The sequence below is a fragment of the Ptychodera flava genome, chromosome 8, assembly GCF_041260155.1.
Source record: "Ptychodera flava strain L36383 chromosome 8, AS_Pfla_20210202, whole genome shotgun sequence".
Taxonomy (NCBI): domain Eukaryota; kingdom Metazoa; phylum Hemichordata; class Enteropneusta; family Ptychoderidae; genus Ptychodera; species Ptychodera flava.
In genome coordinates this window covers 42,687,295-42,703,753 of record NC_091935.1, presented here as the reverse complement: position 1 = coordinate 42,703,753, position 16,459 = coordinate 42,687,295, and the positions used below count along the sequence as shown (strand labels likewise).

Sequence of the window (16,459 nt, the reverse complement as noted above, 5' to 3'; positions counted from 1 at the left end):
TTATGGTACTGGTGTGACTATCATGAAATGGTCTCAATTCTTAAATTACAAAATCACAACCGACAAATTCTTAGTGCTCGTCGCGGCGTCCATCTTGCCCCTTGTTAGTGAACAACATGAATCTTTTTTGCATACTCACATCACCCAATATGCATGAACTCATGACATTTCTAACAAAGACATGAAGCTCTAAAAGCTCAAACCTACCCAAAGATAATCTCTTTCCAGCAATTGGATTAAAAGATTAGAAACGGGTTACTTAAAAAGGAAATGCAGCAGAGATGCATTCATATTCCCTCGCTGTCTATGACAAAGCATCACAGGAAATGTACATAAACACTTTAGACAAATTACATATCTATTCTTCCCAGTAACAAAAGTGGTGTGCTTTCAGTAAAGTCTATAATCAGATAGTTCTTTTTGTCCTTTCCAAGTGAATACTTGGAATCACATCATGGAGCAATTGTCTGTTATGATTGCATCTCTCTCTTCTACATGTATTTGTTGAACCACATCTAGTCCTTTCACAAAACCATATCTCTTGTGACAGCCTCAGTCTTTGTTGAACACAGCATTTGTTTTGATATCAACTATGTTTGTTTCATTTTTTCACAGAAAACAGTGGGATTGAAACCATGAGCAAAGATCAATTTTATAGTACTCCAAGCAAAAATGGGGCAAATCAAAGTAGACTGGAACCATTTAATAAACTACACAACATGGATGCTGCACCAGATTTAATTGACTTGTCTGATGCTGATTTTGGTCCATCACCTCACACAGCATCTATTCCAGTGGCCGCAACAACAGATCAGTATTCCAATCAAAGAATGACTTCAATAGATGGAATTGATTTGAGTAGTCATCAAATGGTTGAACAACAAACCCATGATGGAGCTCATTGCAATCAGATTCACAGTGATAGTAATCAAGTTCTCTCTGATGGTGATCTTAGCAGTTACTTACAAATGAATTTGCGTGAGAATGTTTCACCGGAAGGTTTACAAAGAATGAAGTTAACTTCCCAACGTGTCGATAGGCCAGAGGATAGTTCCAGACAATTAAAGAATCAAATTTCAAGTCAGAATACCACCAGTGATTTTGAATCGTCAGGTAGAAGAGATGTGGATGATGTGAAGAGACAGTCAGAATTAACAGGCAGCAGTACTGCACTGTCACAATTTACTCCACTATTGACAAAAAGTCGGACAAATGATAAAAGGAGTAGCCATTCCACAGTGAAAGTGCTTGACCCCAACCCAATCTCACCGATCATTAGTCAAGACTCAGTTTTCAATCATATGCCTGTTACAGAATCACAGTCAGGACAACTTGTGAGTAATACTGGTAATGAGCAATACTCCATTCCACAATCTACAGTACAGGTAGCTTTTAGTGCATCTGCGAAATCTGCAGTGGAATCATCACAATTAGTGTCTCCAGCTGGGCATGGTTTCTCTGCTAATTCGACATCTTCGATGCAAACAGAAGTGTTATCTAAGTTTGGTCCAGGAACGTGCACTAGTGAATCAGCTGGGCCTTGTGAAGTAGCTCAAGGTGCCCTTCCAAACACACAAGTGTCCAAACAGACAGAGCCACCTTCTTCTGTGACTATACCTGATAAAAGTCCATTGATAACAGAAGCATCATCTCATGAACACCAACAGTCTGGACAATCTGAAGATGGCACACATCCAATACAATCTCAACCTGTTGAAGCGGGACAGCTGACTCCACAACATTTTACAACAGGACCCAGTACATCTTCACAGCCTATGGCAGTAGGACATGTGACACAACATCACCCTATGGAAATAAGACAAGTAACACAACCAAACCCTGTGGCAGTAGGGCTTACAACACTGCAATATCCAACATCAACACAGTCTACTGTAATGGGTCAAGTAACACCATTACAGCTGATGGCATCAGGATGTGCAAGTGTTTCCCAACTTAATAACATAGGACACGATTCTCCTTCCAATATTACTGAGTCAACAATAGTGTCTGATGTTGGAAGAGTGTCTACAACTGTGGCAAGCCCACCAGATGATGTTATTAAGTCACATAATCCAATATCATTACATGAGGAATCAAAATTTCAGCTGCCTACATCACAACAGAGTGATGTAACTCCTGTTGGTTTTGGAGACCTTGACAATATTGAGATGTCTAGAGATGAATTTGAAGCATTCTTTGAGTCTTCTGATGTGAATACCTCAACTCAAAGTGATAAACAGGAAGCAATAGATGATAAGTCATGTGTATTAAAAGAACATGTACGTGATGATTCCTTGGTGATAGCTACAGAGAGATCTTCAAACTCACCTTTTGGATCAGAAAATCGCAAACAGCAGAAGGGGAAAGATTCTTCGCAGGACAACCAACGTGAAATCGTAGCCAGCTACACAGACAATAAGAATGTAGTTCCAACTCAACAGGATTCAGGTCTCTGTGTGGATAGTAAATGTCTTGCGGAAATAAACCCACATTCTGATCAACAAGATGTCGCACAAGGTGATCAACTGTCTCCTGGCATCACAACAGAAACATCTGTGTCCTCTGACTTTGATGGTTTAAATGATTCTACAATATCTGCAATACAGGGATTGTCATTAGCTGCTGCAGCAACTACACAATCACTACATGAAACAACAACAATGGCAAATATTGACAGAAATTTATCTACTGCCCCAGGACAGCATCCCCAAGAAATCACAAAACCAAGTGACATTGAAAACCTCAGACTAAAACAGATGCAGCAGGTACAAAGTGATTGTGAGCAGAGTGATAGCCATGAACAGTCACAATGTGTCGCTGATAAACAAAGTGCTTTGAGGAGAACTTTACATTTAGATTTCAGTCATCCCTCACAGAGAAGGGTTCTTGCAGAGTCACCACCTCCTAGTCAAACTATTGATATTGAAAATGATATGTCAACAGCTAGATATGATGATGAAATAACAGAGGAATCACTTGATGAGAATGAAGAAATGCAAAACACAGAGACAGCACAAATTCATACATCAGAAATAGCTTCAACTGATAGCAATGTGCAAGAAAATTCATGGAAAGATGCACCCAGTAGATTTAACATACAGCTTCCTGAGAGTGCATATCAACTTGGTCATGTAGCACCTGTATGGGTGCCAGATCCAGAAGCTCCAAACTGTATGAAATGTGCAACAAAGTTTACTTTCACTAAACGAAGACATCATTGTAGAGCTTGTGGTAAGGTAAGTAACATTTGTTACCAATATTCAGGTCTGAAGGGACAAAAAGTAGTGAGTTAAAACAAGTCTTCAATGATTACACAAAAACAGCAATCACAACATTTTCAGTTCAATCTTTCCACTTCTGTGCAACAATGCCATTCACCCTACTCCTGGTATAAAATCATGATAGAGTTCTAAGATTTATTCCATCAATTTAATACAAGCCAACAGGCAGCAAATCAAGGGTGGCAATACAATTGAATGCAGCAATTGGTTTTTGAATTTGAATACATCATTTAGGTATCAGCTGGGAGTTACAACTAACCAGACATCAGAGGGATGATGATAATGACTGCAATTTGCTTAATATTGCCATAAAGCCCCTGAATGCCCTTGAACCTGTGGCCGCGACCATTGTTTTAATGCATTTCATTGATGAGTGTAAAGATTGATAGATTAATGTATCAAAATTACAAATTCAAGTGGCTGAATTATTGTTTGATGGGTAGCTAATTGACTGTGTAGTCTCGGGTACCCAGACTACTCTATTGGACTCTTTTAGAAATGCATTTGATTAAACAAACTCTACAGTGAAAGACATAAAACTTTAAGGTGCTATAGGCATAAATTTGTCGATTCAATGTGCGACGGTACACAGGTGACCAGTTATTTTATAAGTTCTCAAAACCAGTTAAACAATTCTGCAACACTCATTGATGGTGTCTCCTCATGTGTCCTGGAATGTGTGGCTGCGACCAATGTTTTTAGTGCGTTTTGTGGGTGATGATTGACAGAAAAAATATATAAAAAAAATTTATAAAAATTTGAAGACACCCGTGACTGGACTATCTTGTGATTAGTAGCTAATTGACGGTGTAGGGGTGAGATAGTGAAAGTCCATGGCCCAAGGGATCATGAGCAGTATGCAGTACATAGCATGCTTCCTTAGAAAGAACTGCCAGTTTCCATAGCAACCATGCAAAATCTGGCTTTGCCCAACGTTCCCGTCCTGTTTCAGAGGATAACTTTCCAGCTGCCCAGCTAATGTTGAGGTTCAGATAAACAGATCTCTCATGTCCAAAAGGCTTCTTGATTTACAAGAGAGAATCCTCAACTTTTTAGCTCCGCTGTCAGCGATGCAGAGCTTATCAAATAGGCTGATTTTCCGTCGTTGTTTAATCTGTCCATCCTAGTCCATCAACAATTGCCTTCTTCTCTGACACCACAAGTCTGATTGCTTTGAAATTTAATATGGAGTTCACTTGGGGTGACCTCACTTTAAGTTTGTTCAAATCATGATGAAATTTGCATATTTGTATTTTTATGGCATTTTTTGCTGTTTTTGGTGAAAACATAATCTCTGAAACCACACGTCCGATTGCTTTGAAATTTGAGATGCAGTTTACTTAGGTGACTTCAGTCAGATTCGATAGCTTTGAAAGATTTTCTCATTGGGTCTACCAGTTTCTATTTTTGATTTTTGGTGATCCATCTTGACCTCCAAGTTTTTGGCAGTCACGCTAGAACACTGCAGAGCTGTAAACCAACTTCTTAACACATGTAGCAGCATAGTACCAGAATGGTGGAATGGTACAAGAACAAGACGTGAGCCCACTATCCAGCCCTATGAACCTCAACCTCCACAAGAAATACACTCTGATAGTGACTGATTTTTCTGGACCACCAACATTTTGTCATTAACCACAAAAATTTGATTTTGGTGGTCAACCTTGACCACCAAATCTTTGTAACTTACCCCACAGTTGTTAGATTTGATATTGCCTTAATGTTCTCCAGTTGATTGTAATATGTGCGCATATGTAGGAAGATTACTCTAAAATACGGACAGAGTTTGGTTACAAAAAAAATAGCTGAAAAGGTGTATCAAACTGATGGGCTAAGTTGGTAAATGATTGCATTTGGTCTGCACTAAGTTTGTAAGGGCGATGATTTTTGGCAGACAGGTGGTCACTATCATCAAGGTAAAGAGATCTCGAATACTGTGTTCACACTGGGTAAAATTGGAAACATTTCAAAAACATTATTTGTGATTTGCAAACATGGAGGATTAATAGTTTGAGTCCGCTTGTGTCCTCACACACAAAGTTAAGTCTTTGTTTTGTTATTTTAGCTGGCTTTATAATGCACTCTGTCAAGTTCAAAAGGTGTATATGGCCATGCATATCATTGTGACAAGATGGCAGACAAGAACATGGCTTGTCTTCTGATTTTTTTCCTGCTGCACATTCATTCAAGATGGAGTCATCATCGCCCTTACAAACTTAGTGCAGACCAAATGCAATCATTTACCAACTTAGCCCATCAGTTTGATACACCTTTTCAGCTTTTTTTTTTGTAACCATGACCAGTGTTGAATCTAGAGCACGACATTGAGGTATTAGCGCGTTTAAGCACAAAATGATGCTTTGGAAATTACCTAGTGTGTCAAATGACGCACTAGCATGCACACCAGTGCAATGGATGACCAGACAGTCCATGGAAATCAAGCAGGTTGTTCGTACATGAACATCACCGGTTGGAGTGTTGATTTGTTACATTGTGCTAACATGTTTCAACACCCAAGAAACATATGCAATTTTATAGTCAATATGACATGTTAATCAAAATATTGTAATTTTGTATTTATATACAAATGTATCACAAAACAATATTGTGATCATCACAGTCCGGCTGTTATCAATAAGCATATGTAATTGGCTGGGCTGATTGACTTTCCGCAAAAATCAATTCACTGTCATGGACAAGTGAAAGTGACATCTTTCATAAATCTGTCCATTTAATATCCAAGGAAAATCAAGGCTTTCAATGATACAAAGAAAATTTGTTTGGAATTATACTTTTCCTTGTAAACTATGGTTCATTGATGCAGTGCGGTCGTCCGGCAATGAACTCAATCCGTCATCACGGCAGATGTATGATGATGTAGTGCATGCAATACACAGTCCACTGTCCAGTCATGCGTGCATGTTTTCCTGTTGTAATTCAGTTGGGTCAGAATGGCCAGTTAGGCATGATGGCATTTTCAAACTTCACTAATGAGCAAGCTACAGTCCAAAAAGTTCCAGTCAAAAAGGTGTGGGAACAGCAAACCAAACTTGCAAATGTCACCATGGCAAACATGCAACATGGCAGAGGTCATCTACTTGTTATAACATTTGCATGTGAATAGAAAATGTCAAAAGGCTCCTCAGATCACTATAAATCTTATAATACGGCTACATGGCTACCTAGATCATTCAGAAAATGTGAATGACATGCTCTGCTACACATACTTTATGATCTTGTATAAATGACAGTATAATCACCCTGTGATTTTAATTTTTCTAAAACTTTGTGAACAATTTGTCAAGTAAACTAATTTGTCATGATCATTGAAATTAATTTGTTTGTGACTTGTTTGTCGGTTGGAGGTCTCAGAAAACCAGCCTACATGAATATAATGCTTAATTATTAACCGATTAGCCCTATCCCAAAACTTGCCGTGTGAACGGACTGAGCTGCTTTAGAGGAGTTTTAAATGCCCTTCTGTAACGTGTAACAAATTACAACCAATTACAACCAAATTATTATTAATTACAGTATAAATAAATACGTTATAAATAATTATGGTAAGAAAAATTAATATTAATTTATCTTATGAATATTAATGAATGAAAAAAAAGTCTCCCTAATTTTCAAAAAGGGCCCCCAAAATTGAAGTCCATGGGCGAAAATGCCCCCAACTCTCTGATCCTAGATTCAACACTGCATAACTATCCCTACAGGTTTCGTTAAGCATTTGTTTGTGGACACTTTCATCTGACCAGACTGAAATAAGCAATCTGATATCTTCATGAGACCAATTGTTGCTGCCAGATGCAGTACTCTGTTTGGCCACCATGACGAAAGTGAATTGAATGTTGGTTGTATTTAAAACTCCTCTAAAGCAGCTCAGTCCGTTCACACGGCAAGTTTTGGGATAGGGCTAATCGGTTACCGGCTCAGGTCTGGCCAGCAACACCATCTACTCAGGAACGTGCCACTATTTCACATGTCTCAGAAGCTTTTCAATGGACTGTGTGTGAAAAGGCCAGTATAAAGGCAAAAAAGAGATTAAAACATGTTGAAACAAGCGAATTTGACGGGGATTAAGTAAGTTGTGACTCCTTTTTGATTCCATCTCCTCCATGAACACCATCTTATCCTGTAAATCAGAGTCTTTATGTGACACATGTGATATTCACATCACATGAATATGCATTGTCAATTTCATTTTATTGTTTTATGTATTTGCAGGTATTTTGTTCAACTTGTTGTAACACAAAGTTTAAATTGAAGTACATGGACAACAAAGAGGCCAGAGTGTGTGTATCCTGCAACAGTATATTGCAGCGAGGTAAGTCTTAGTAATCTTATTTGTCCCTGCGTCCAGCGGGGACTTATAGATTGGGTCCCATCCGTCCATCCATCCTTCCATGTATCTGTGCGTCCGTCTGTCAGCAGTCGTTTCTGTCACCCCTGAGTTGATTTTTTTTGAACTGTGTGCAAGGATAAAGTACTGCAGCATACATATGCATGTCAATTTATTTCGTGATGCGATCCAATATGGCTGCTGAGCGGCCATTTCGTTGCAAATTTTTCATATTTTTGAAGCGTAGCTCAACTATTCCTCAACCGATTTCGTTGAATGTTGGTACACAGATAAAGTACTATGGCATATGTATTCGTTTCGCGATATGATACAATATGGCCACTGGCCAGCCATTTTGTTGCGATTTTTTCATGTTTTGAACCATAACTTAACTATCCCGAAACTGATTTCATTCAATATTCAATAGAGTGCTATGGCATATATATGCACGTCAATTTATTAGCTCCGCTGTCAGTGACGCAGAGCTTATCAAATAGGTTGATTTTCCGTCGTCGTCCGTCGTCGTCCGTCGTCGTCCATTGTCGTCCGTCAACAATTGCCTTCTCCTCTGAAACCGCAAGTCCAATTGCTTTGAAATTTTATATGCAGCTCACTTGGGGTGACCTCACGTAAGTTTATTCAAATCGTGGTGAAATTTGCATATTTGTACTTTTGGGGCATTTTTTGGTGTTTTTGGTAAAAAAATCTTCTCTGAAACCACTTGTCCGATTGCTTTGAAATTTGATATGCAGTTTACTTAGGGTGACTTCAGTCAGATTTGTTCAAATCGTGGTGAAATTTGCATATTTGTATTTTTAAGGCAATTTTTGTCATTTTTGGTAAAAAAATCTTTAAAAATCTACTTCTTCAAAACTACCTGTCAGATAGCTTTGATATTTGGTACATATGTCCCTAGGGATGATCTATTTCAGATTTGTTCAAATTGTGCAGAAATATGCAAATTTGCATTTTTAATCCAATTTTTGCCATTTTTGGTCAAAAATGTATATCTCTAAAAGTACTGGTCTGATAGTTTTGAAATTTGGTATACAGGTTTCTATAGATGAACTAAGTAATAAATATTGAATTTCTGATGAAATCTGTAATTTTGTATTTCTGGGGCAATTTTTGCCATTTTTGGTCAAAAAATGTGTATTTCCAAAACTACTCATCTGATAGCTTTGAAACTTGGTATACAGGTTCCTACAGATGAACTAAATGATATTTATTGAAATTATGCTGAAATCTGCAATTTTGTAATTTTGGGGCAATTTTTGCCATTTTGGTCAAAAAATGTGTATTTCCAAAATTACTCATCTGATAGCTTTCAAATTTGGTATATAGGTTTCTATAGATGAACTAAATAATATGTATTGAAATTATGATGAAATCTGCAATTTTGAATTTTTGGTCAATTTTTTCCATTTTTGGTTAAAAAATGTGTTTCTCAAAAAGTACTGGTCCAACAGCTTTGAAATTTGGTATACAGGTTTCTATAGATGAACTGAATTTGATCTTTTGAAATTATGATGAAATCTGCAATTTTTATTTTTGGGGGCAATTGTTGCCATTTTTGGTCAGAAAATTTTATTCTCACAAAACTACTCATCAGATAGCTTTGGTTGACATGTTCTTAGGGATGATCTGATGTGATATATGCAAAGTATGATGAAATTTTGAATTGTGTATTTTTGCAGCTATTTTAGCCACTTTTTTCTGGCCACTGCATTGAGCTATCAAAGATTTCCACCTTCTTCATCAACATGTGTCAAAAATAGTTATTCTCTACATAAGAACAGCGGAGCTATATCGGCCACTAGGTCGCTTGTTTTGTGATACGATCCAATATGGCAGCCAGGTGGCCAATTTGTTGCTATTTTTAGCTCACATTTGGTTATACCAATGTGAGTTTATCGTATAAGCTGAAGTTGATGGCGTCTGTATGTATGTGTGTATGTATGTACGTATGTACGTACGTACAGTATGTCCGTCAACATCAAAAACACGCAAACCGCTGCACATTTCAGCTTGTTATTTGGTGTGTGGATGCATCCTGGGCTATAGATGGGATTTTGTTCAAATGAAGTCTGCATTGCCAAAATAATGCAAATGAGCTTACAAAATGTGAAAATGGTCAAGAATTAATATCTCGAGAACCGCTGTTTTGATTGCTTTGAAAATTTGTATGCAAGTACCTTAGGTGAACCTTATACAGTTTTTACTCACATTTGGTATACCAATGTGAGGTTATCGTATAAGCTGAATTGATTTGCATGTCTGTATATTTGTGGGTATGTGCGGATGTATGTCCGTCACACACAAAGGCTCCCATACCGCCAAAGCTACCGTCTCAGTATTTGGTGTACAGGTAGATGTAAGGGTTGAGATGTGAATTTGTTCAAATGAACACATCAGTGTCAAAAATGTGCAAATGAGGTAAGAAAAAGGGAAATTCTGCAAATGTTCATGAGTGGTCGCATACCAATGGCTGAAACAGGATATTCCACTGACCTGTAGTCATTTCCTGTCATTGTTTATGAACTGTTACATATTAACAGACCTGCTCAAAATAAGGGACGGACCATTAGATCTTGGGAGGGGGTGGTCACAATGAAATTGTGAACATTTTTTTAGCTACTATAGACTATAGTCTATAGAAGCTATTGGGATGGGTATCCATCCGGCGTCCGTCGTCAGTCTGTATGTATGTATGTATGTATGTATGTATGTATGTATGTATGTATGTATGTATGTATGTATGTATGTATGTATGTATGTATGTATGTATGTATGTCCGTTTGTGAGGCGTCCGTCCACTCAAATATCTTGAGAACTGCAGTACTTACTGATTTGATATTTGTTGTGTAGGTGAAAAATATGATTTTGAGAAACTAGTTTTTTTAATTTTTTAATAATGTTGAAAATAAGCAAATTAATGCCAAAAAAGGCGTTTTTGGTAAAAAATCTTCTTCTTCATAACCGTCGGTCAGACAGCTTTGTTATTTGGTATACAGGTCCCTAGGGACAACCCAACTTAGATTTGTTCAAATTGTGATGAAATATGCAAATGTGTATTTTTAAGGAATTTTTTTGTCATTTTTGGTCAAAATTTGACTTACATTGTATGTAATTCTTGTACTGTATAAACCCTATCAATTCACCCAGAAAAAATAATTAATATGATTTTAAATAATTGAATAATCATCAAAGCCAAAATAATTTTAGTGTAGAATTATCAGAAAGTTCAACTTTTTTGACAGTCCATAGTGAAATGCTTACCTTCTTAGAGGATTAAAACATGTAAAGGCAACTTTCCTGAATCCCAACTTTGACATATTCTGAACCGTCATTTAATGTGCCCTGAATCTCAAAGAAATTGCTCGTAATAGTTTGTCATGATAGGGTGGTCAAATAAATAGAGATAGAGAAAGTTCTAATCTTCATGTATGGTTGACTTGCTGAGGATAAAATAAAATTACTTTTTGAGGAAAAAAATAGAGTGGTCAAAGTGATAGGGTTTTTATGGTAAAGCTGGGCTGTAAGATTCCTCATGTGCTATTTATAGCAATTATGCAATCTGTGTAAACAGTGCAATGAAAGTGTTACATGACTCCTTACAATGCTTTTGATGACCTTGGACTTCTTAAGTTTCAAACATTTGTCTCTTCAGTGTGCTTTCTCTGAGTACATGTACGTACAGTCTCAACTTATTCAACAGAACTTACTTACAATGTTAATTTGAAAGTTAAAATGTGGTTGGTTAGGATGAAAATAACCAGCTTAAGATTCTTTATAACCTGACAGATATGCTGTATTTTTATGACGTAAAGCTTGATTTAAGCAAGTCTTGTTTACGTTAAATAGAATGTAATTAACTCTCGTTTATTAGCTACTATAGACTAATATAGTATGTACCATATGTACATGTATGTATGTATGTATGTATGTATGTTTGTTTGTGAGGTGTCCGTCCACTCAAATATCTTGAGAACTGCAGTACTTACTGATTTGATATTTGTTGTGTGGATAAACTATATGATTTTGAGAAACTAGTTTTATTAATTTTTGATATTGTTGAAAATATGCAAATTAGCACCAAAAAAGGCGTTTTTGGTAAAAAATCTTCTTCATAACCACTGGGCAGACAGCTTTGTTATTTGATATACAGGTCCCTAGCGATAACCCAACTTAGATTTGTTCAAATTGTGATGAAATATGCAAATCTGTATTTTTACAGAATTATTTTTCCATTTTTGGTCAGGCCATCCTGAAATGAGCTATCAAAGATATCCACCTTCTTCATCAATACATGTGTCACAAAAGGTTACATAACACAGCAGAGCTCTGTCAACTGTAGAGTCGCTTGTTTTTCAAAACCGCTGGTCAGACAGCTTTAATATTTGGTTTACAAGTCCCTAGGATGACCTTAGTGAGATAATTTCATACAGTTAGGAAATACTTAATTTTGTATCCATGTCTATAGTAGCTTCAGGGACTTTGGCCCTATGTTTTTACAACTGTAAATTTCTAAAAAAAAATTTTTCCAAATGAGAAAAGCTGTGCTAATATTTTTTACTAAGTAAATTTTCAGATTTATAATTTTTTTTAGTTAGACGCTGTCTGAGATACAATGTACATCCATATCACTAGCGCAAATAAGATTGCGTGCTTAACTACTTATGGCCCAGTGATTTATATTGCTGATAGATTTTGCGAAATGTTGCAGATCATCTTTTGACAAGCTGAGAAGCTGTTTGCAAAAAATGTGGTGAAATTTCAATATGTGTGTTTTTAGGACAATATTTGCCCTTTTTTTGATCAAAACATCAATTTCTCTGTAGCAGTATGTCAAACTTCTGTCATTCTTGTTGTTTTTCTGGTTGTGCTGTGCAGAAATTATTGTCATAACATCAACGTAGAATTTTCCTGCACTGAACAGATAGAAACAACATTTATTGTTGATCTTTGGTACCCATACTGGTATGTACCAATTTTGATCAAATGTGAGCGACACCGTATAATTGCGGTATTTTTTGAGTATTGTGAAGATATCCTTAATTTTGTATTTTTACTGAATTTTTTGGTGATTTTTCATTTTCAGTAAAAATTCTTGTCTTAAACCACCAGCCCAATCGCTCTCAAATTTGGGTTGGATCTTTGCGAGAGTGTTACTCTTCCAATTTGTTGGATGACAAATTTGGGAAAATTACTATTTTGGAGCAATTTTGTCATTTTTGGTCAAAAAATCTTAGAAAACAAAGCTGAGGTGAATTTTTTCATTGCGGACCAATTTTTGCAACTAACTATGTAAGACATACAAGACCTGATGAGAAATTTGGATCCAGGTTAATTCCAGATGTTGAAATCACCGCCCACAGTGGAAGGTATTTCACCATCTGTAACTAACTTAGGTGCTGTTTACATGATAACACTCATGGTGTTAACTAAAAAATCCCCAAGGTTGTAAATACATTTCCTGTCATTTGGCGTTATGTAATACCGAGGGATGGAACATTTGATATTCAGGAGGGGTCTAGAAGATTGATGAGGTAGCATTACTTTTTTACCAGATCCCTTGTACATTTTTTTACCCACTCCCAACTTTTCTTTTCATCAAACCTTCTCTATCTATTTTTTGTTGTTGACATTTGCTTATGTATTTAGGATCTGCTTGTCCCATTGCTATAGAAGTTGATATTCATGTTCCTGAAGATGACCTCCAGTACCTAAGTTGGAGACCTTATTTGCCTTTGTCATTCTTGTTTTTCCTGGTTTAAATATTTCTTGAATGGACCAATTCAAACCGAATGTGAGCACACTGTCCTTGACGGTATTTTTTCATGTTTTTAGTCCCCACGGACACCGTCCGGGGGGACTTATAGGTTTGGTCATGTCCGTGCGTCCGTCCATGTGTGTGTGCGTGCGTCCGTGCGTGCGTCCGTTCACGCAGATATCTCAGTGACGCCTGGAACGATTTCGTTCAAACTTGGTACAAGGATAGTACCCTACCTCATACAGATGCACATCGATTTGTTTCACAATGCGATCGAATTTGGCCGTGTTAGAGGACTTTTTAGTTTTCACCTCCATAGACTCCAATGTATAAGGCAGTCCGTAGACTCCCATGTATAAGGCAGTCCATAGACTCCCATGTATAAGGCAGTCCATAGACTCCCATGTATAAGGAAGTCCATAGACTCCCATGTATAAGGAAGTCCATAGACTCCCATGTATAAGGCAGTCCATAGACTCCCATGTATAAGGCAGTCCATAGACTCCCATGTATAAGGCCAAGAAAAATAAAAATTTAGTTTCTCATCGTATTCATATTGCAAAAAGGATGCAGTGACACAGTTTTTAGTCCCCACAGATAAGTCCAGGGGGCTTGTAGATTGGGTCATGTCCGTCATGAGTCCATCCATGAGTCCATCCGTTCACGCAGATATCTCAGACACTTTGACAAAATGTCAAGTGACCTTGGTGACCTTTGACCTCGAATATACATATTTGTCCATAACTCCGTAACCACACGTCCTAAACCTTTCATATATGGTATGATGGGACACCCTATGACACCACATATTGTACCTCATTAATTATGTGCATATCTAATTTTGAGCAAGCCAATAGAGCTGGAGGTCTGATTTTTGGTATATATGGATAACTTAGCAGTACAATTTTTTTGACAAAATGTCACGTGACCTCAGTGACCTTTGACCTCAAAAATACATATTTGTCCATAGCTCAGTAACCACAAGTGCTACAGCCTTCATATTTGGTATGATGGGACGCCTTATGACGCCACATATTGTACCTCATTAATTATGTGCATATCTAATTTTGAGCGAGCCAATAGAGCTAGATGTATGATTGGTATATAGGGATAGACTATAGGATAGAAATTTTTTGACAAAATGTCATGTGACCTTTATAACCTTTTACCTAAAATACACGATTATTTCAATAAATAAGTAACCACAAGTGCTATGTCCTTTATATTTAGTAGGATGGGAGACCTTATGATAGCACATGCTTTACCTCTATTAATTATGCACATTTATAATTGTGGGCAAGCCAATAGAGCTAGAGGTCTGAATTTTGGCATATATGAATTAATTAGCATTACAATTTTTTTTTTCAAAATGTCACGTGACCTTGATGACCTTTGACCTTGATTAAGCGTATATATGCATAACTCAGTAACCACAAGTTCTATACGCTTTAATTTTGATAGAATAATAGACCTTAAGATGTCACATCTTGTACCTCATTTATTATGCCCATATGTTTTTCTTGGCTGGCTAATACAGCTAGAGGTCTGATCTTTTTTCCCGCTTTAGAACCATAACTTAGACATGCCTCTTGTTGCAAATTGGGAACAATGACATAGACCTATGTGTCCATTGATTTGAACATATACACTCCAGTGATACTTCTTAATGACCACATTTCCCTGCCCCATCAAGACTAATACTCCTATTACAAGTGGGGACTATGTCATTGTCAATGACTTGTTGAACCATACCTGAACTATCCCTGAACAGATTTCATTCAAGCTTGGCTCACAGACATTGTATTGCAATGTGCATGTGCATGTGCATGTCAATTAATGGTGCGAGCAGGGACTGTGTCATCAGCGATGACTAGTTTAAAATCTGAAGCAGCAAGGAGATCGGCACATGCTGTATGTAGCCAAATATTGAAGTATCTAATAGATGCAAATGACACTGTGTGAACACTAGCAGAATGAACATCTCTTTTCGTCAGCTCAGCTAGTATTTTGAGATGGGACGATGTTTTTCTAAGGTTTGGAAGATAGGTAAATTGATTAGGAATTCCAGTAGCATTTCTGTTGTCCCATAATAAGAATCGGTTGTATTGATACAACAGGTAACCCAAGCAACTTGACCAGGGAGCTCCAGTATTATTATTAGGGTACCAACCTTAAAGGGGAAATTTACCCTGTAAATTAATTTTGGAATATTAAACTGATGTGGTCATTTAAAGGTCTGGTGAAATGGTCCCGTTCGTCTGACTGAATATCTTCCAGGGGGTCAATACTATTACACTCGCAACAGAATTGCAACCTAAAAGTACGCGCAATTGTTAATTTTTTTGATATTTCTATGCGCGGCTTTCATGGAGTCATTTTGCGACACTCAGGTCACGCCCTCAGCGGGAGTCAAGGGTGGCCGTCTGTGACGTCACAGGTGTGTTCATTTACATCGAATAGCGGTCCAACGCCGCCTTATCTCTGCCAGGTATCCGCTAACAAAACACTGTTCGCGCTACCCATTTGCCACGTTCGCCAATGCGAATCGAAATCCGAAGTGGCGAAAAAAAATCGATCCTAATTCGCCACAGCGGCGAAACTGATTTTTGTTTAAAAAATATGGTACAATAAAGAAAAAACGTGGGTTTTTTAGTCTTTTGTTTAATCTGCGCTTCTCTCTCGGCGATTCGCAAAAACTGTGTCTACTTCCGTATTATTGCGTTCTTTCCGTCGTACGTATTTGCAATCGAGCCAAGTCTCGCGAGAGATTTGACGTCATTTAGTCTAGTGTACAGCATGCATGAATGGCTCTCGCGAGAATTGAAACTAAGACACACGCAATCGAGCCCTCGCGATAAATTTGACGTCATTTTGTCTAATGTATGTAGCGGGCATAGGAACGCTCGCTCGCGAGAATTGAAACTTTTGCTATACATAGCAGACATACGCATTTTAATCGAGGCAACAAGGTTCGGTGTTGCAGTTGATTTACATTGATGTTCTGTGTTGTGCATTTTAATCACGGTCTTCAACATTCCATGTTGCGGTCGATTTGCATCG

At 37.5% G+C, this 16,459-nt stretch overlaps 1 protein-coding gene across 3 annotated transcripts in view; it reads left to right on the top strand.

Moving 5' to 3' along the window:
• The window catches only part of LOC139139385 (zinc finger FYVE domain-containing protein 16-like), a 190,000-nt gene that overhangs the window by 55,934 nt on the left and 117,607 nt on the right, over nucleotides 1–16,459 (top strand). For all 3 annotated transcript variants that reach the window (XM_070708286.1, XM_070708287.1, XM_070708285.1), the window contains 2 exons: nucleotides 616–3,236; nucleotides 7,512–7,611. In XM_070708286.1, coding sequence (XP_070564387.1) covers nucleotides 616–3,236; nucleotides 7,512–7,611 — 2,721 coding nt within the window. The remainder of the gene's footprint in view (nucleotides 1–615; nucleotides 3,237–7,511; nucleotides 7,612–16,459) is intronic.